Here is a 21,992-nt window from a genome sequence, read left to right as displayed (position 1 = left end):
TTATTCTAACTTTAACTTAATGCTACCAGGGTAGAGGATATTCTTTGACTGCCAGGTATAATGCAAAAATCCCTGATATTTGTCCCTTATTGTCCTTTATTTTTATGTGGGTTTAGAAAAATGTTAGGCAACTTTCTAAAGTTAAACTGAGAGTCAGTGAGGCTTAGCATCAGGAATCCTTGGCTTTCTTCCCACTTCTTCTGCTAACCATCAGGGGTCCTGTTTTTCTCTTGGCTATACGGGGTTGGTTGGTTGAAGATCCTTCTCACAGAGTTCTTTTGAGGATACAGTGAAGTAATGGAAAACATATGGAAATGGTTCAAGTGCTGTGAACACAGACCTTCAATGTATTGGGGATGCTTTATATCAAAACTGCAGCTTTCAAATTCTGTTTTATAGAAGAATATATGCAAATGAACCTTAACTTGTAGTATTTTGCTAATCTTGTATGATTCCTTAACTCTCTCCATCTCAACTTGATTACTTTTTCACCACATTTGGAATTATTTTGTTTTTGACCAAGCCCTTAACTTCATAATCTTTAGAGTTAGGGAAAAGTTTACAGTCACTTGCCATTTTTCCTTTGTGATTGCAGTATTTTAGTTATATATACATTTTTGATAAAGATTTCTTTTGTTACTCATAATATTTCATATGCTTAAGTCAGTATTTTTAGTGTTCTGAGATTTTAAAATGTTGTTTTATGGTTTGTGTTCTTTAAATCTTGGACCATGAATATTTCAGCTAAAAATGATAGCTTTTTCTAAGAATTATGGAATAACTTCAGAGATTTTTCAGACTTGTAATGTTTTGTTTATATCAAATCTGTGCTTAGAACAAATGATGGGTATGGAAAATTAATTACTGGAAATAAAATATTAGCCTTTCTTAGATAATTAGAGGTTGATATGATCATAGAGCATGTTTTTATGAAATTTTTCCATACCACCACTGTTTTGTGGTACCCATACTTATCCTTTGCATGAAATCTTTCAAAGAATTGAATTTTTTCCTTGTTGCTTCCTATTTACCCTTTCAATTTTTTCCTTATTGCTTCCCATCTACTGTCATTTCAAGTCCTGGCCTTTCCTGTCTTCTACCAGTTAGAGTTTAGACTTTCTGAAACTCTGCTTTTGCAATTATGGCCATACCTAACTCCATGCTATGGAGTAAAGACCTAAAGACAGAGCTGTGGGACAGAGCTACAGATAAGCCAGTAGATATCACAACGAAGCTATGAGACAGGGCTTGGACTCGACTTTTGAATCCCTGGTTATATTTCAGCACACCAAACTCACAGCCCGAATCCAGGTTTTTTGATATCTTGTGTTATTGCCACCACTTTGGGCCAGACCTAGGGCTTCCTGAGCTTGTTCAGAGTTTGTATTCTTTTTCCTCGCGTCATTTACTTACTCTCTCCCGGAACTCATATTGGTTAATGCCCAATAGCAATACATTGGGATATAGTTTACAGTTACTGTAGTATTAATACTAATGGCAAATCTTTTGTTAATCTGCTTTTCTTTTTATGTGAAAAGAATTTTCCAGCATGACATAGTTTACCTAGGAAGATAGTAGGTTGCTTGTTAATGCAGAGGCTGGGTGACCATGTGTTAGGAATCTTATAAAAAGTATTCTTGAGTGGAACACAGAGGATTGCATTGAATAATCTCTATTTTGAGATTCTATGATTTTAGGTAACAGAAATACATATTAAGGAACCCTGAAAATAAATACTTCTGTACTGCTGTTGTGGGCACTGCCAGCATAGTCTGCAAATATGAACTTTGTGGAAGTAGGTATAAGAGACAAAAACAAAGAATATAATTCCTTGGAAACTACATTATGTTCATAGGATAGCAACTCTTTATTTTTGCTTCTTGTGTGCTAGACATTATCTGTTACAAATGAAGTGCAAGACTTGTGTATACTTTCCTCTTCATTGTATTGAGGTTTTTGAAACATGAGCTGGGCAAGGAGAGGAGTAACATCTTTTAATGTAAGTCCCCCTTATACTCCCCTGCCCCCCCCAAGTATTTGGAGTATGTTTGCCCATGATATAAAAAAAGAAATATGAAAAGCTAGAATGTTAAGGAGACTTTTAATATTGATGAAGAGACTGTTTAATGTTATTGGCAGAAATTACCTCTCACTCATTTAAACTTACTGTTGATTCTTTTCCCAATTTCTAGAGATATGGCTTTCAAAAATGGAATTAGGGAATTAAGGAATTTATCTTTCCTGGTTTGTTTTGGTTTCAAAAGTAATATATACTTGTTACCAAAAAATTTTATAACTAGAGAAATATATAACATGGACAGTTAAAGTCTCTTGAGGTCTTACCTCCTAGAGATAACCACTTTTTATAGTTTGGTAGATTAGAATAAAAAATTAATAATAAATGTGTAATTCTTTCTTTTTAGCTTCAGGTAACAGCTGATATTTTACAATCATCTGGTCCATGATCTTTTCAAACTAATAAATGCCTGATAATTCAGATGGTTTATTTAGATTTTAACTTTTATCTTTAGGGAGATTATACGAAGAAAAGCTGTCCTAGCATTATATAAATTCTATCTCATCGCTCCTAATCAAGTACAGCATATCCATATTAAGTTTCGGAAAGCACTTTGTGACAGAGATGTTGGGGTCATGGCTGCTTCCTTGCACATATACCTTAGGATGATTAAGGTAAGTTGGCATTTTGAGCAGGTACTGAGTAGCTACCATTAGAAAAATTGTAATTATGTAATTAAAAGAAAACTCATATTTTTCAGTAAAATGCTTGTCACATTTAAATTTGTATTATTGACACTTTAATAGTAATTTTTGCATGTTGTTGATCACATGAGTTGTAGACAAATTATAGATTTAGTCTTTTTTTATGCCTAAAATTTTTTCATGTTACGAAAGAAGCATGGAAAAATGGTAGCTCTGGAAAGTGGTTGAAATTTGCAGATTTGCGGTTTTTCAAGCAGTGTCTCCCTTTTATACAACTTCATGGGATACATATAATGGTTTATAGAAATGAGGAGAGCTGGTGGAGAATGTGCAAGGCATAGTCTACAGTGTTGACTCCATACATTGATACTGCGTTGGAGGAGGAAGGGGGTTGAATAGTATGGTAAAAAATTTTTCTAAATGATGATACGGGTTTATACTAATTCAACCCCAGTGTATTGCCTGAAACCCTTTGTGTCTGAAAGTATATATTTGTGAGAGATTGCATCATACCTCATAATGAAATGGGATATGCTGTTGAAATCAATTTAAATTGTCTTTACTTTTATGCATTGTGTGCTCCAAAATAGTGTGGTATAAATAGATAACTGATATTAAATCTTATTTTTCCTCTAACATTTATTAAACTCTGAAAGAGCTATTATTTCCCTTCCAAAAATTTGTCCTTGATACATAGTAAAAATTACAATGAAGAGTCTAACATTCATTTTGAGGAATGTGTATTTAATTTCCCCAGTTCAGGCATATGGTTACTAGACCTATAGTGGTGATCAATTGGTAATATACATAAATGCTGAATCACTGTGTTGTACACCTGAAACTAATATAGTATTGTATGTTAACTACACTTCAGTTAAAAAAAATAAGATGAAAAAAAAATTTCCCCAGTCCAAGAGATTAGTCAGATAGATAATCAAGGCATACTCATTCAGAATCACAAATATGTTTAAATACTATAGAGTTAATTAATTTTTGGTAAGCAAGCTTACTGATTTTGGGGGTTTTAAATGCTTGAGTAATTTTGGCTATGCTCTTCCACCTGGAACATATTTAGTTCAATCACATGAGAAGTCTTTTGAAAACAAAATTCAGAGATTGGAAACCGACCTTGGTTTTCGTCAAAAGTAGAGATGTTACTGCTTTTTTCAGTATGCCAGTTCTTTTCAATTTTTGCTTTAATTGCTGATACTAGCTTTTAAAGGTTCTAAGATGTAATTACAGAACTTTGGAAATGTGATTAAACTGTATAGGAAGTAGGAAGTGGTGGAAGCTTTTTGGGGCATGATTCAGCTCTGGATCTGGTAGCCAGAGGAGTTTCATGGTGGAAGAAATTACACAGTTAGAGGACTGTTTCCTTAAATATGAACATGAAACTTCTTAAGTGAGCATGTATTAAGTTAGATTCTATATGGCATTTCAATCAGGTCTATTTTATTTTTAAGACATTATTATTAACAGAAAGTTTTTTGTTTTGTTTTACTTTGTTTTTTGGATGTAGGAGAATTCATCTGCATATAAAGACTTGACTGGGAGTTTTGTAACAATTTTGAAGCAAGTGGTTGGAGGAAAACTCCCCGTAGATTTCAATTACCACAGTGTACCAGCACCATGGTTACAAATTCAGCTGTTGAGAATACTAGGACTTCTAGGAAAAGATGATCAAAGGTAAACTATTCTAGGTAAATTTGATAGGCTTTAGTCATCTAGAGGTTTCATGATAAACCAGCTTCTCCCAATGCTTAATTGACTTAATAGTGATAAATAAGCCACTATAAGAAGTGTAAAAATTCAGGTTGCTGGGATAATCCTGGCTCTCTGCTTATCTCAGTCCTACTCACAGTGCAAGATACCTTTGAAGCTCCATATGTTCCGTGAAACTTTCTTAACCATTCTAGTTTGGGGCTTGGGAAACTTTTTTATAAAGGGCCAGATAAATATTTCAGGCTTTGTGGGCTATATGTTGTCTATTGCAACCGTTTAATTCTGCTGTTGTATACAGCTCAAAAGCAGCCATAGATAATATATAAATGAATGAGCACAGCTATGTTCCAAAAAAACTCTTTAAGGACATTAAAACTTGAATTCCATATAATCTTTTTGTGTCATGAAATATTATTCTTTTGATTTTTTTTCAACCACTTAAAAATGTAAAAACCATTCTTAGCCTGTAGCCAATAAAAAAACAGGCATCTGAACAGATTAGACATGCAGACTATAGTTTGCTTACCCTGTTGCTCTAATTGGAACAATTCATTTGTTTGAATTACTCTTTTAGGCAGTAATTTTATTAAACTTTTTATGGGTGCCTTTCCAGTTACATATATTTTTGTAACTTTTAATTTTGTTGTAGTTTTTCAAGCTTACAGAAAAATTCCAAGAATAGTACAGGGAGCTCTCTCTACCTCTGTTCATCAATTATTTGTATTTGCTTTATCATTCTTTCTCTCTCTGTGTGTGCATGTGTGCACACCTGTTATTTTTATTTAATATTTTTTTAAACTGTTCAAGAGCAACTAGATTTAGTCCCCTTGAGAGCAAGGACCATGGCTTGAGCCCCTGATATGTTTCTGTCTTGAGAAAATATTATTAATCAGGTTCTGACTTTAGAGATGTGTTTTGTTTTATACAGTAGGGTACATTTATATACTAATCCTTTTTTTAAAATTTTATTTATTTTTGGCTGCATTGGGTCTTCGTTGCTGTGTGTGGGCTTTTCTCTAGCTGCCACGAGCGGGGGCTACTCTTCGTTGCGGTGCACGGGCTTCTCATTGCAGTGGCTTCTCTTGTGGAGCACGGGCTCAGTAGTTGTGGCGCACGGGCTTAGTTGCTCTGCGGCATGTGGGATCTTCCCGGATCAGGGTTCGAACCGTGTCCCCAGCATTGGCAGGCGGATTCTTAACCATTGCGCCACCAGGGAACTCCTATATGCTAATTCTTTAGTCTCACTTTACTAAGGGATTGTCCTCTAGGCTATTATTGCTCCTAGTAATGTCTCCTCAGCGTCATGTCAGCATCTGTCTTTGGTGAGCTCCTGATGAGCGCTAACTGGGCTGTATCACTCTTGGTGTTGCTATTTTACTTTTTTCTATGTTTATGAATCTCAACCTTGATTGAAACCTAGGGTGAAAACCTGGAGTTGATGGAGCAGACACACACATTGGAAATGTTTGTCCTATTGTGGAGCTCTAGTTGGAATTCACTAGAATTCTGTTTCAAAACCATGAATTTCATAGTAATGCATTCAGACCTTACTGGTCCAAAAGGATTTAATGCCATAATATGTTGTCAGGAAGTAACTTTGGAGGCATTTAGTGAATTTACTAAATTCATTAACTCACTATCTTCCTTCTTTCCTTCATGGATGAATTTGAAGAATATGTACAAAGATGAATATGTTGAATAGAGTTCAGAGAGCTCAGCTGAATAGAAATTAGGCTTAATTAAATGAATAAAGAGTAGAACTCTCATACAATGTTATGGAACATTAGAATGTTCGTTCCCTCCTTTGTTGTTCCAACTCTAATAAGATTTTATTTTAACGTATATTTCTTAAGTTATGATTAGCTCAATGTGGCAAAGTAAAAATGTTAAGTTATTTTATAACAGGATTCTAATGTATTTAATTGAAAGAATTAACTTACTGGAAAAATCTCTTATATTTATGGTCTTTTATATCTATTGTTTGAATATTTTCTTGTGTTTTATAGCATTCTGCTTCTTAGGTTATTAACATTTAGCTCAATCATGTCTGCAAATGTTTCCACATTTCATGTGGTTAATTATGACTCTTATGCCAGACATTGGCTTTTAAAATTGGGCAACTGTACCATAATCTAAGTGTAGTATTACCAAATTTGGGGAGGGAAGGATTTGTAATGTCTACTATATGGTTGTTGTCTGTGGAAGAAATGCTTACATAATAAAATGAGGAATTTTAGGATATGGTTCTGGATTCTCACTGGATATTTATACTTTAGTTAAGATGCAATAGAAGTACATGCATTTCATATTGAGTTTTACAGCTGTATATTTGGAAAAAAAGACATTTTATGAGAAAGTTGTAACATACATGATATGTAATTTTTATAGCCCCAGATTATTTTCATCTTTTTGTTTGTTTTATAGTGTAGTTTCTCTGCAAAAAACAACTGTTTATTCTATGGGTTGGGTTTTTTTTTTTTTTTTTTTGGTTACTTTTTTTTTGCCTACGCCATGTGACCTATGGGGTCTTAGTTCCCCAACCAGGGATTGAAACCACGCCCCCTGCATTGGAAGCGTGGAGTCTTAACCACTGGACTGCCAGGGAAGTCCCTGGGTATTCTGTGTTGATGGTGCTTTTTTTTATTATTGCTTTTTGAGTTTACAAAACATACAAAAATATCAGCTGAGAAGCCATAGTTTTCACATTGGCCTCTTGGAGAGGACATTTCCTTGGAGAAAAGGCTTGGTGGCAGAGTGCTAGGGCTCTATAAAACACTGCATTTTTGTATAGTATCCACCTCAACCCAGTAACTATAACTGTAATCAGTGACCATAAAGATATAGGAATGGTATTAATCTGTTAATTCCATAAAATATAATTTCTTTATATTTAACATAAATGAAAGTTAAAATTTTCTTTCTGATGAACCTGGTACTGCTCAAAGAAAGACTAGTATTTGAATATTTTTTAAAAACTAAGTGTTTGAAATACAGATAATATACTGTCTGGAGTAATCTGGTTATGTGAAGTATTAGTGTAGTAACTTTAAACAGGTAGAAATATTATATTACGAAGAAAATTATAAAAGGTAGCATGTTCAACCAAACAAAAACTTTATTTGTAAAGTAGGTACAGATTGAGGAAAGAGTTGATTGACTTATCTCTTCATTGACTAGTCAGCTTTGATAAAGCAGGAAGTTAAACTCATGAAAAAGAACAAATGGAATCTTTAAGAAGTGAAATTCCCAATTCATAAAATGAATTTCTTTCACTTCTTTTCTGTAGATCCTCAGTTTTAAAGAGAGAGAAGTTTGAAAAACTATGTTTTATTGGGTTATAATACTATAATTCTGCTGCAAATAAAATATCTTTTAAACAGGACAAGTGAATTAATGTATGATGTTCTCGATGAATCCTTACGAAGAGCTGAGTTAAATCACAATGTCACATATGGTAGGTAACATATGTAAATGCTGCTCTAATGACTAATAATGTTTTCAGTATTATAGCTAAATCTGTGTTAGAATATTATAAATTTCAATAGAATTTTAAATGTTAATTTTTAAGGTGGTTTTGGGATTATTATTTTTCACTGGAAGCATTGAATAACTAATAGAAATAATTTGAAATTACACCATTGTTTAAATGTTGACCTAAATTGACTATTATAATTGTCTCTCTTTTTAAGTCTTTATTTTTAAGGAGAAATTGTCTCTGTATTGAAAATGTTCATCAAGCATCTAATTGACTGTGAAGATAACCTAGTAGGTCCATTCCATACTTAAGACAGTTCTTAAATGAAAGAATCAGTCAACTAGTCACCAAATATTTCTTAAGTTTTTGTTATTTATCGGACCCTGTGAAAGATGCTTGGAATACAGTCGTGAATAAAATAATATTATCATTGAGCTTACAGCCTAGATAGATAGATGGAAAGGTACTAGAAATGTTACAGAAATGAATTTACAAGGTACTCTGGAGAAAACAGCAGCTAGTCTTAGACTAGAGGGAGAACAAGGAAGCCTTTTCTGAAAAAGTGATATTTAAGAAGATAACTGACGGTTGAGTACGACATAGATAAGAATATATAGATGTGGAATAATGTACTTTCTAATGAAGAGACAATAGGTATTTATGTTAAATACAATTTTACAAAGTAATTTAGTGATAAGAGACTAGTAAAATGGGGGAGGAGGGAGAAGAACTGAGAAAAGTAACCAAAAAACCTTCCAGTCTTAATAGCCAGAGGGAAGAACTCTTAGTTCTTTATTGATCAGCCTGAAAAAGCTCGTTGAAGAAATTGGGATATTTGGAGATATTTAAAGGATAGAAGTAAAACAGTTTGAATCTCACCTGGTATGGAGAAGGGCAGTAGAAGAGGTATTGAGAGGTATAACTCAAATGAGAAGTCATTTCTTAATCTGGTAAAATACCGTGAAGTAGGGGATGGAGAGCGTTACTTGTTCTTTCAGACAATGGTAAACTGTGAATCTTTAAGAACAATGGTTGTAGAAGTGCAGAGTTAGACTAGAGGGCAGAAATTGAACTAGTTTAATAAAAGTGCTTGACAAAAATGCAGTAGGAATGAAAAGAAAGGATTGCATGCATAAGACTAGTATGGAAAAAATAATGCATGTGGTAGTGAATTGGGATAGTAAATTTTGAAGGATAGATTTATGTTTTGCGTGTATAAATGGTAATTAAGGTAATAAATGTGTATTCATTTGTTCAGCCAGTATTTATTGAATGCCTACAAAACAAAAATTTAATTTGTAAACTAGGTACAGATTGAGGAAAGAGTTGATTGACTTAATGTATTCCTCCATGCTAAGTGTGGGAGCTTAAGGGAAGAATAAGGTAGACACAGGCCCTGCCCTTATAAGTGTATAGTATAATGAATAGTTGATAACATCTAGGATCCTGCTATGTAATGAGAAGAATAAGGTGCCAGAGATAAGGATGATCATTATTGAGGCAGGTGGTTTGGCTAGGAGCTATCAGTGTATCCAGAGTAGTGTCAGAATCTTTGGAGGCAGCTAAAGTAAATTAAAAAGTTTTGCTTGAGATATAATCATGCTCTAGGATAAGGGTTTGAAAGGCTCTCAAGGAATTCTGTTTAAAATCAATTGTCTGCTTTTTTTCCTTGCAGAAAGTTGTTTTTTTCTTTCAGTAACTGACATTTCAGCTTTAATTTTTAAATTTTTTTGAATAGGTAATATATGCACATCGTTCAAAATTCAAAAGGTACAAAAGAGTATACAGTGAACATTAAGTGTCCCTTTGACCCTTATGACCCACCACCCAGTTCCCGCTCCTGGAGATAACCACTGTTACTACTTTCGATTTAGAGAATACTGTACACCTGAGGAAATATTTTTTAATGTTCTCCGTTAGGACATCCTTCTTTTATTAAGATTGCTGGGACCAATGCCAAAAAGTTATTTCTTTGTAGTCTGTCAGTCCAGTGTTTCACCTTGCCAGAGAAACTTATAGTTTCTGTTGTTTCCCTTTTTTCCTTTATTTATCTTGTTTGTTCTACATTTCCCCCCGTATTTGTACTGATACAGTTTATAGCTTACAGTGAGTTTATCAATGGTAGAGTGTTCTCTAGTAAACCTAATATAAATATCTTATTACTTAAAAATGTGAATTTTAAATTATAAACTTCATAAGGGCAGGGACTGTGTCTGTCTTATTGGCCAGCATATCCCAGTATCTGGCACTGGATTAATCAGTGAGTAATATGTTTTAATTGAATTAGAAGAAGAGAAAGTTATTTTACTTTTATCAGTTATCTTATTGGGTTTCAGTCTTAATATTTTTTAAACTGTATTCTTATGAAAGTTTCATTATTATAACTTACCTTAGTGTGAAATCAAGAAATAAATCACATCAGAGGCATTTACTGAGTATCTGCTATGTGCCAGACATTGCATAAAGTGATGTAGAGGATATGAAGAAGTATTAAATATAATCTTTGCCTTCAAAGAATTTACAGTATAATGGAGAAGATAACTTATTTATGAAAGCATAATATCAGTATAAGGCAGAATGCAAAGGGGAGATAAAGTCAATAAATATTACAGGAATCCAGAGGCGATAAAGATCACTCTGGGCTTCAGGGCACATAAAGATTTATTGATGTAATAGGACCTTGAAAGATAGGATTAAGATAGCCAGAAGGGAGGTTAAAAGTGGTTCTAAGGCAGAGGGAACATGAGAGAAGGTGCAGAAATGGGTGTGTTTAAAACAGTTTCAGAGAACAGTGACTTGCCAGCCTGTTTGGACAGTTCATAGTGGAAGCAGTGGGAAGCCCATACTGTGGAGGTCCTCCCATGGCAGCCAAAGGAACTTTATACTGTGTACATCTGGAGGTATGGAATAGTTTTGGGCAGGGTACTGATAAGATGAGAAAGACATTTTTAATAAAATATTTGGTAAATTGGGAGAATTCCATAAAATGGAGTATAAGGGATAGAACCATCAAAAGTAGATAGAAGTACTTTTCCCACTAAGTACACCTAAAAACTCTGGACATTATATGTAAAATAAACATATAAGACTCTGAAAGGTGGATAAATGAAGGTAGACTGGTTAGGGACCTTTGCATTCAATGAACAACACCAAGGTGAGTACCCTGGGCTTTCTTTTTGCCTCATATACCCCAGACTGGGTACTGAAGAGCCAGCAGTCTGAAAATGCCAACAGGTGCAGACAGAAATGCCCTGAAAAAAGCCTGCTCTCTAGCCAAAGGACTAAGGGAAAAAGGGCAAACTAGCAAGACAGAAAACTTTTAGACAATAGCTCTTCTATTACAGTCAAGCATCACACAGAAAAAACTGTGGACCACCCACAGTGGCAGAGGCTGAATGGAGAGTCAAGATTTCCACCCTCACCAGATACAATGAGGTGCCCCAACCCTCCCATGGGGCTAGTGGTGAAGACCAAGAGGGGCAGCTGCAGTTTCATCCCTGCCACATATTAAGGGGTACCCTCCCTGGCATTGCCAGTGGAGATGATGTGGGAAGCCTGGATTTCACATTATCCAGGAGTAGGGAATAATGAGGTAGCCCTCCCATCTTTCCTGAAGTGGCATTAGAAGAAGCCTAGTGACGAGTTAGGGCTTTTAAACTGGGCACGTATACCAGGGCCACCCCCTTAATCTCAATGCAGGTCTTATAGGGAGCAGTAACGGGGTACCCCTCCCTCTTCCAGGCAGGGTACTTCCATCCCCCATCCAGAAAGAACCAGCATCCCCTGCCTCTCTAAGTGTTAAAGGAGGCAGAGCGGAGAATCTGGACTGCCACCCTCATTGCATGGTACCCGCATCTCCCTGCCAGAGTGATGACAGTAGTTATTTAAAATGAAAGTAAAGTCTGAAGGATACAGTGTCAGTAGAACTTCTTCACATTTTGTGCATAATCCTACCCAAAATATCTATGATAAAATCACAGCGTCACAAATGTTAGAATGTTACTAATTTTTAATTTGTTAATTTTTTACTTGATGGTATTTTGATTAGGACCTGGCTTCCTCTGGAAGAGTAAACAAAGCTCCACGATGCATTTTACCTTTAGAAATCCTTAGAGGCTCTACAGCAAGTCCCCTACATACAAACAAGTTCCGTTCCCAGAGCACGTTTGTAAGTCCAATTTGTTCATAAGTCCGACAAAGTTAACCTAGGTACTCAACCAACACAGTTGGCTATATAGTACTGTACTGTAATAGGTTTATAACACTTTCACACAAATAATACATAAAAAACAAACACAAAAATAAATAAAGCATTTTTAATCTTACAGTACAGTACCTTGAAAAGTACAGTAGTACAGTACAACCGCTGGCATACAGGGACACATTCATATCTTTGAAAGTTTGCAACTTGAAGGTTCATATGTAGGGGACTTACTGTATTCTTTTAACCACTGCAGTGAGGAGACAGCAGAGTAATTGCTTTTTCATTTATGGACTTAGACTTTTGTAGAGTTGGAGAATAAAGGCTATTAGCCTCTAAATTATTTAAAAATAATTTTAAAAACCTATTAAGTTCATTTCAGCTCATTTATGCCTAGGTTGACTAATAAGTGCAATTTTTGAACTATTAATTTTACCTAAACTAGCTTTTCAGAAATCTTATGAGCATCTAAATATAAAAGTTTAGGTTTTAGATAGGTAATGAGAAGCTTTTGTTGTCAGTAAAACATCTTGATAAGAGAGCTCTAAATGGTAGAAATCCATAAAGGAAAATATGTCAGTTATGATAGAAAATGGAACATCATCATCTTTAATCTTACTTAGGACTAGCACATTTGTTCAGGGTTTGGCAAACTTTTTCTGAAAAGGGGGCTAGATAGTAAATATTTTACGTTTGGTGTCGGTCATAATAGGTTTTTGTCATATATTCTCCTTTGTTTATTTTAAACCTTTAAAAATGTAATTGTATACCTAAAAGTAATAATTTTATATGTCAGTTATATCTCAAAAAATGTAAAAATCATTCTTAGTTCACAGCTTACAAAGATAGGCTGAGGGCTGTGTTTAATTATGTGTTGCCTACTCCTGCCTTAGTTGATTAGTTAAGTTAGTTGACTAAGGCTCTCTCTGTTTATTTCGTGAAGTCATAAAATCAGCTTTTCTCATAGCACAGAGTAAAGACTTTTTACAGCATAACATCTGGATATATAAAGTATCTTTTTAGGTTCAATTGACTTACTTTCTAGGTTTTCCTTTAATTAAAGTCAGTTCCCTTCTTAAAGAGTTGTTTATTTCTTAAAAATCTTTCCTTCTGATTTCTTTTCTTTCTCCTTCTTTAGAAAGTATTTATTTATGTAAAGCTTTTTACCAGAAATTTATATGTGTATCAATTGATAGACAGCTTAGCAGTGTAAAACATAGTTAGTTGAATATTCAGGATCTATCTTATATCCTGTACACAAATGTTTGATTGTTATGTTTTAAGCTTTTGGAAAAAGAGCAGGAGTGATTCTATCAAAGACACAGTATGCTTCAACTATATAGTTGAACTGTTTTTAAGTCTGCTGATTCTGTCTCACTTCTCATTCTGTGATTCCACAGGACATGCAGCACTTAGTGGTGCCTAAATGATTCTTCTTTACCATGGCGAAGCTCCAGCTCTTTGACTTATGCTCTTTAAGAGAGTTTGAAAAAAATTTTAGTATCTACTTTGATCATCTATTATAGTTATCAGATCTTTGATGAGACTAGAAAATCAAGTTTGAACACTATTAAGATGTTCAGTAGATTTTCTGTATCCTTGGAGGTTAATTGTTAAAAAGTGGTATGAAGATTTTTGAGTAGCAGCCCTATTTTGAAATAAATGCTAGAGCATCCTGAAATGATTATGTTGACATAAACCACAGTGAAATAAACTACATATACAGTTTCTGTGTAAAAGTGGTAGAAACTGCCTAAGAATAAATTATTTCGAAGCATTTAAGGAGTGTTGGAAGTATCTATTTATATAGGAACAATGAGTGTATTACTTATTTGTCCGTTAGAATGTGATTTCCTTGAGGGCAGGGGTTTTTGTCACCGCTGTATCCATACTAGTAGAACAATGTCTGGCTCATAGGAAGTTTCAGAAAATACTTGTTGCATGACTGAATATATCATTCTTATCTATTAATATATATCATTCTCTTTAAATTGTACTGTGGTAACGTAATCCTAACAACTGTATAAAGCCTGAAAACAGTAAAGTTCTTATCTTTGAAAAATTTCCATAAGTAAGATTTTTGACTAAAACTGACCTTCCAATTAGTTTGTTTTATTAGGAGTTCTACACAGATATATTGTTTTATTATGCCTTAATATGATCCCTGACATTATAATATTTTATTTCTGTAGCTATTCTGTTTGAATGTGTACATACAGTCTATTCTATTTATCCTAAATCGGAATTACTTGAGAAGGCTGCCAAGTGCATTGGAAAATTTGTTTTGTCACCTAAAATAAATCTCAAATATTTAGGTAAGATGATTGGTTCTTTTGATGGAAATTACCAAGAGAGTTTTTGAAATTTGCTGGGTATTTGTTTTATGTCACTTTCTATAATGTAATCTTTGCTTCTAGGATTGAAGGCTCTTACCTATGTTATCCAACAGGATCCCACTCTGGCTCTTCAACACCAGATGACAATAATTGAATGCTTAGACCATCCTGATCCCATTATTAAAAGAGAGGTAAACTGGTATTTTGAGTAATGTATATGAAGTGTTACAATTTTTAAACTTTTTGTTGGTATTATGGAGAGAGATTAAAATGGTGGGCAGTTTGTATGTGCACAGTGTGTATTTTAACTTTTGAGTGCATTTTATTCTTTCTATTGAAGTTTAAGGAACTTTTCTAAAAAGCAGTTGTGTCAGTAATTACAAGAATGGTTTTATTTTTTTATTTATTTTTTGAAAACATCTTTATTGGAGTATAATTGCTTTACAATGATGTGTTAGTTTCTGCTTTATAACCAAATGAATCAGCTATACATATACATATATCCCCATATCCCCTCCCTCTTGCGTCTCCCTCCCACCCTCCCTATCCCACTCCTCTAGGTGGTCACAAAGCACTGAGCTGGTCTCCCTGTGCTATGCAGCTGCTTCCCACTAGCTATCTATTTCACATTTGGTAGTGTATATAAGTCCATGCCACTCTCTCACTTCGTCCCAGCTTACCCTTCCCCCTCCCTGTGTCCTCAAGTCCATCCTCTATGTCTGCGACAAGAATGGTTTTAAATTATGAGTTGGGCTTCCCTGGTGACGCAGTGGTTAAGAATCCTCCTGCCAATGCAGGGGAGCCCTGGTCCGGGAAGATCCCACATGCTGCAGAGCAACTAAACCCGTGCGTCACAACTACTGAGCCTGTGCTCTAGAGCCCACAAGCCACAACTACTGAGCCCACGTGCTGCATCTACTGAAGCCCATGCACCTAGAGCCCATGCTCCACAACAGGAGAAGCCACCACAATGAGAAGCCTGCGCACCGCAACAAAGAGTGGCCCCTGCTCGCCGCAAGTAGAGAAAGCCCGCACACAGCAACGAAGACCCAACACAGCCAAAAATAAAAATAAATAAATAAGTTTTAAAAATAAATAAAATAGAAAATGAAACAAAAGCTGTCAAGACAAGAACACTCTTAAAAAATAATAATAAAAAAAATAAATTAAGAGTTGGAGGAGTTAGGTCCAGTTACCTGTATAGGATTCATTAATATCTTTTTGGTCCAAGAATTGTATCAATCGGTGACCTGAATTCTATTCCCAGGTCTTCTTATTAGTACAGTTTTAAGAAGTAATTTATGATGATTAATTTTTTCCATTATTAACATCTATAAACTAGGCTAATGCAGTCCCTATTGAATATGTAGGAATGTTGAAAGAGTTAATAAAGATATCCCTAAAATGTTTTGAACTTTTTGGAAGGAAAGTTGTATAATTTACTTAATTTTTTTCAACTTTTTCCTTTTATAAAATTGCTTCAGTATCTACTTGGGTGTCCATGTAGATATATCTGTTAATTCTCATGTAGAGAATCACTCTATATCTTCATTTAAAATGGTATATGGGGGCTTCCCTGGTGGCACAGTGGTTGAGGGTCCGCCTGCTGATGCAGGGGACACGGGTTCGTGCCCCGGTCCGGGAAGATCCCACATGTCGCGGAGTGGCTGGGCCTGTGAGCCATGGCTGCTGAGCCTGCGCGTCTGGAGCACAGGCCCACGTACTGCAAAAAAAAAAAAAAAAAAAAAAAAATGGTATATGGGACCTAGGTAAGAAGAGCAGATAGTTTTATTTCTGATTTTAAAAATAATAAAGATAAAAAGAATCTACTAGGGCTTCCCTGGTGGCGCAGTGGTTGAGAGTCCGCCTGCCGATGCAGGGGACACGGGTTCGTGCCCCTATCCCGGAAGATCCCACATGCCGCGCAGCGGCTGGGCCCGCGAGCCATGGCCGCGGAGCCTGTGTGTCCGGAGCCTGTGCTCCGCAACGGGAGAGGCCACAGCAGTGAGAGGCCCGCGTACAGCAAAAAAAAAAAAAAAAAAAAAAGAATCTACTAAACATCTAAATTACTTAAAAGCAGTGCATTAAAAGTAGTTTATTGAGAGAACACTGTATTACATTAAACAACTATAATTTTTAAAATATAAGATTACGAATTTTGAATTTTAGAACTATTTTTGAAATAATATTTTCAAGAAATTGCCATCTGCATATATATACATATGTATTTTTTGCATTCATATTTTTAATCTTCTGAAAATTGTTACCTGCCTTGAATGAATCCAGGAAGTTTACAGATGTGGTAATTTCTATGTGTGGACATTGTAGAAAAATGAGAAGATGCCAAGGGACAGTAACAAATAATTATATTGCTCTTCCACTTTGAATAGACATAGAGCATGCATTTTCTTTGTGTGGTTAAGTACTAAATTGAACACGGTTGACTTAGATACAGTTTTCTTATTGCTGTATTTATTTATTGGGATCTCATTTAAAAATGAGGGTCAAAGGGAAACTAGACAACTTTTAAAATTATGAAGTCTGATCTGTAGTGAGAAAAGTAGCTTGAATTTTTGGGGAAGGGTACTGAGTATCAGTGGTGTCCCAAGAAGGCACTGCAGTACTGTCTCCTCGATGCCACTGTCACTTCTAACCTCCATCAGTAACTATATGGCAAGAACTTTGGTCCTGGGGTATGGAGTGACCTGTTGCTTGGGGCTGGGATTCCCTTTTACCTGATTTTATTACTTTTCTTTCATAGCAGGGAAAAAGAAGGTAAGAAGGAGTTAACAGAAAAGACCTCTAGCCATGCAGTTCATAATACCAGTCCCCATTCAGTCCTGGAAATGCTAAATTTCATGGTCTTAGAGTAGGAAGTAAATTTGGTGTAGATTATCTTAAAATACGTGACATATAGAGTCTACAGGAAGCATGTCTGAAGCAGCTTCATAGGTTGAAAGCTATAAATACATGGGGAACCTATGTATTTATAGATTTTAAATGGTGTTAAGGATTAACTGGAACAGTTAAAAAAAATTCAAAATCTGTTGTCCTTTGTACTTGAAGTCCTGGGTATAAGGACTGAAAAATTAGAAAGAACCCTAAAGTAGATGAACAAGTTTGATGAGAAGGATATGTGGAAATTCTCCTGCAGCTAATATTGTTGCTCTTGAAATGCCAGTAAATGATGCTTTCTCATTATTGCCGTTTGTCTCATACTGATTTCTGGGAACTATGATATTTTTAAAACCCTGATGTAGGGCCTCAGAAAGCCAGCCAAATGGGAGCTTACTCTGGTACTGGTCTTCCTTCGTCTTACTTCAGGCAGCAAGAGGTATATGCCTCATCACTGAGAAAGCTGTAAAATGGTTCTTCCTTGATACCGGAGATTCTGAACGTAGGCCTTGCTGGGGTTTGAAGTGCTTGCACTACCTTATCCATCCATTAGAGACCATTTGCCCTTAGCTGACAAATCCATTCAAGTGTGGTTTTCTGTTGTTCGGGTAGTGTGGAAAAAGCATTTTGCAAGACTGGGTTTTTATATGTGTATGCATGTATACACACACGCGCGCACATGCGTAGCACACAGGCATAAGTAATGTAGGTTTAAGAAGCTGTTACATTTTTAGAAAATAGATTGTTAACCTTTTAACTTTTTAATCTTTACATGGCCTGTCATGTAGAGATGTCAGATGATTATTATCTATATCAATAGAAAGCTTTTAGACTTTGGAATTGATTATAATTCTTTTTTTTTTTGACAATAGTCTTACCTGTCTTAAGTTCTGTTCAGTTAAAATGTGCATTTCTTGAGCACCTATTAACTGCCCAGTAGAGCTACATAAAAGTGGAAGAATCAACTGTTACACACCTATATGTTACAGTATTTATTTGTTATGCATAGTTTTATAATACTATTTTTATTTTTCTTTCTTAAATAGACTCTGGAACTTCTTTACAGAATTACTAATGCACAGAATATAACAGTGATTGTCCAGAAAATGCTTGAATATTTACATCAGAGCAAAGAAGAATATATTATTGTCAATTTGGTTGGCAAAATAGCTGAGCTGGCTGAGAAATATCCTTTGTTTGGACCATGAGTCATAAAATACCTTTAGTTACACAGTGACTTTAAAATAATTGGTCTAGACATGGTCACTTGCAGGTTGAGTTCAGAGGCCCAGCAGAAACTTCCATTCCTGATATTCAATCCTCTCTTATTGTCAAAAGCAAGAATTTGTGTAGACTTCGTAGGGGATGACTTTTTTCCTGGTTCTTTTTATTCCATTGGTCAGTATTATCAGCAGGAGCATACAGGAATCTCTGTCTGATTCCTCTTAGAGTCCCTCCTTGTCGTTGACTTTACTTTCTACTCAGTTTCTTTCCTGAGTAAAAGTTCTTGTTGTTTTCAGTGGATTGTTGGGATCAGGATGCTAAAATTTATCCTTTACACTACTGTTTATACTGGAAATTGTCACAGTAAAGTAGTTGGCAACTCCATTCACATGTTACTTTTCTTCACATTTGTTTTTAAAAGTCAAAGGAACTTTGCAGGTCACGAGGTTACTCATCATTCTTTTTAAGATGTCTGTTGTTTAAATCTAAGATTGAATGAATGAATAGTGCTGATCAAAGTATCTTGGAAATTGCTTAAGTATAGTTTTGTCCTAACCAGTGCTATAGCTCTGGCCAGCAGAATGATAGAATTTTAGAACTGAAGAGGAACAGATTAGAAAAGAGGGTCAACAACTTGTTCAGATAGACATGTCACAACATTTAGCTTATGAAGTGCATATCATTTTCCATTATGTTTTTGTCCATAGTTAGCTGGAACATTTCTTTCAATTATTGCACAGTTATTTATTGGACACCTGTTATGTGCAATATATGGTGCTAGATAAAGCAACATGAACTGGTTTATTAAGTTTATTCAGTAAGCTTTTACTGAGCACCTATTTTACATAAAACTTGAGTATAGAACAATTTATTGGCAGAAGTTAAAGGTATAAATGCCAAACTAGGATGAATTGAGGGTTATTTTTTTAAGATTTATACAGAAAGGATAATTTTAATAAGTGGCATTTGGAAGTGTACTTGTTCTTAACACTGTGGACACATATGCTCCTGATAATGCATGGTTTATTCAGACAATGAATGCTGTATTTTCAGTGGGAGGAGATGTTATGCATCCTGATATTCCCAATAACTTTCTGAGACTGCTAGCAGAAGGTTAGTAAACTATTGCATTCTGCAAAGATTTTAAAATTAAATGTTTTTATTACAGAGTCCTTAGAGAATTTAGTAGAAATTAAAATGGTATATTAATTTCTTTGTAGGTTTTGATGATGAAACAGAAAATCAACAATTAAGGCTCTATGCAGTTCAGTCTTATTTCACTTTACTAGATGTGGAAAATGTGTTCTACCCACAGAGATTTCTTCAAGTTATGAGTTGGGTGAGCAAAGTACATTGAATCATAAATGTTTATAATATTATTTTTTATAAAGTCAAATACTAATAATATATTTCTTCAGAAATAATTCAGTTCTACTCAGTTAACTCCTTCAGCTGTCAATTTGCTTTCCCAGTGGCTACCTTCTATCACTTAACTATTTCCTTATCTATTCATTCTCTCTGCCATCTCACTTGACTAGTCTTTTAAATATGGGTATTTATTTAGATGCCTGTCTGTGTCTACAATGCATTTGTTGCGTTTTCTATGTGAATCTATTTTTGAATATGTGAATACTCAAATATCTGTGCTGTGTTAGCTTTCTATTGCTGCATAATAATGTTACCACAAACTTAAAGCAACATACATTTCTTATCTCACAGTTTCTGTGGGTTAGGAGTCCAGGCATGGGTTCTCTGCTTAAGGTCTTTCAGGGTTGCAATCAATGTGTCACTTGGGGCTGCTGTTTCATCTGAAGCTTGATTAGTAAAGGATCTCTTTCCAAGCTCACATGTGGTTGTTGGCAGAAATCAGTTTTTTGCAGGTGTAAGACTGAGGGTTTGAGGTTCAGACTGTTGACTGTTGCCTGCCCTTAGCTCCAAGAGCTGCCCTCAGTTTCTTGCCAGGTGGGCCTCCCAACATGGCTGCTTGCTTCATCAGAGCCAGCAAGGAGATCATCTCTGCAAAACAAGGTCACAGTTTTATGTTATATAAACCTACGTAATCGTATACATCCTGTCACCTTTGTATATTCTTTCTTGTGCATATGAGTGAGCATTTCTTTAGGGGGAGATTTGGAGAAGTGCAGCTCTGGGTCATAGGATATTCACACTTTAATATTTTATGGTTTTGCCAAATGTTAGCATGTTAACCATAATTTTACCCAGACTTTTATTAAAGAATTCTTTTCTAATCTATAGGAAAGTTGAAAAAATGGCATAATAAATACCCCTATACTTTTCACCTAGATTCCCAGTTAATATTTTTAACCACCTTTGCTTTACTGTATCTATTTGGTTCCGTAAGAGCCTATGGAAAAACCCGAACGAACTTTTTGGCCAACCCAATACATCTATATCTATAGCTAGGTCTACCTATATACAGTTTGTTTTGTTGAGCCATTTAAAATTGAGTTGCAGACCTCATGACACTTACCCTATAAAAAATTCAGTGTGAATCTTCCAAGAGTGATGTTCTAGATAACCATAAAACCATTATTGCACCTAAGAAATATGACCTTAATTCATTAATATCACCCAATATACAGTCCATATTCAGACTTATCCAGTTGTCCAAAAAATGTCTCTTATGACTATTTTTCTACTCCTCCCAATCCCATATCAGGTTAAGATTCACAAATTGCATTTAGTTATGCCTTTTAGCCTCTTTTATTTTACAGTGATGCTCAGTTTCTTTTTGTTTTCATGACATTGATTTTTTTGGATGAATACTGTTGACTTGCAGAATGTCCAGCATTCTGAAATGGACTATTTCTGATTCAGTTAAACATTTTTAGCAAGAATACTACATTGTCAATATGTATTTCTCACTGCATTGTATCAGGATGCATATAATGTCAGTTCCTCCAATTATTGGTGATAGTAAATTTCTTTGGTTAAGATGGTGACCTTTGTAAAGGTTCTCGCCATTGTAAAGGTGCTGTTTCTCCTTACTAATTTAGAACTAATCTGTGAGGTGATTCTGTGAGACTTTGTGAGCATCTGTTCTTCAACTCTCTTTCATCAATGGTTTTAGCATTGATAATCCTTGCCTAAATTGATTGTTGTATTTGGTGGCCATTTATATTTTCCTCCATGAACATGATATGTTCGTATATTTAGAGTGTTTCTCTTTCTACAGCATACAAATCCTGTACCTGTTTTGTTAGATTTATACTTAGGTACAGATGGTCCCTGATTTAAGATGGTTAAGCTTATGATTTTTCAACTTTATGGTGGTGCAAAGTGATACAAATTCAGGAGAAACTTCAAAATCTTTTTTTTTAATTGAAGTATAGCTGATTACAATATTATATTAGTTTCAGGTGTACAGCATGGTGATTCATTATTTTTGCTGATTATA

At 35.0% G+C, this 21,992-nt stretch overlaps 1 protein-coding gene across 4 annotated transcripts in view; it reads left to right on the top strand.

Moving 5' to 3' along the window:
- AP4E1 (adaptor related protein complex 4 subunit epsilon 1) overlaps positions 1 to 21,992 on the top strand; it is a 73,416-nt gene that overhangs the window by 12,587 nt on the left and 38,837 nt on the right. For 3 of the 4 annotated variants that reach the window (XM_081227643.1, XM_081227642.1, XM_081227641.1), the window contains 5 exons: positions 2,532 to 2,691; positions 4,241 to 4,407; positions 7,824 to 7,897; positions 14,312 to 14,434; positions 14,537 to 14,646. In XM_081227643.1, the coding sequence (XP_081083769.1) occupies positions 2,532 to 2,691; positions 4,241 to 4,407; positions 7,824 to 7,897; positions 14,312 to 14,434; positions 14,537 to 14,646 (634 nt within the window). Of the gene's footprint in view, positions 1 to 2,531; positions 2,692 to 4,240; positions 4,408 to 7,823; positions 7,898 to 14,311; positions 14,435 to 14,536; positions 14,647 to 18,396; positions 18,526 to 19,563; positions 19,688 to 19,794; positions 19,914 to 21,992 lie in introns of all 4 variants that reach the window. The other variant, XM_081227644.1, reaches the window with a different exon arrangement.

The sequence above is a fragment of the Mesoplodon bidens genome, assembly GCF_964165515.1.
Source record: "Mesoplodon bidens genome assembly, chromosome: 3".
NCBI lineage: Eukaryota > Metazoa > Chordata > Mammalia > Artiodactyla > Ziphiidae > Mesoplodon > Mesoplodon bidens.
The sequence above is the reverse complement of the archived record's forward strand: the minus strand, read 5'-3'. Positions and strand labels throughout refer to the sequence as shown.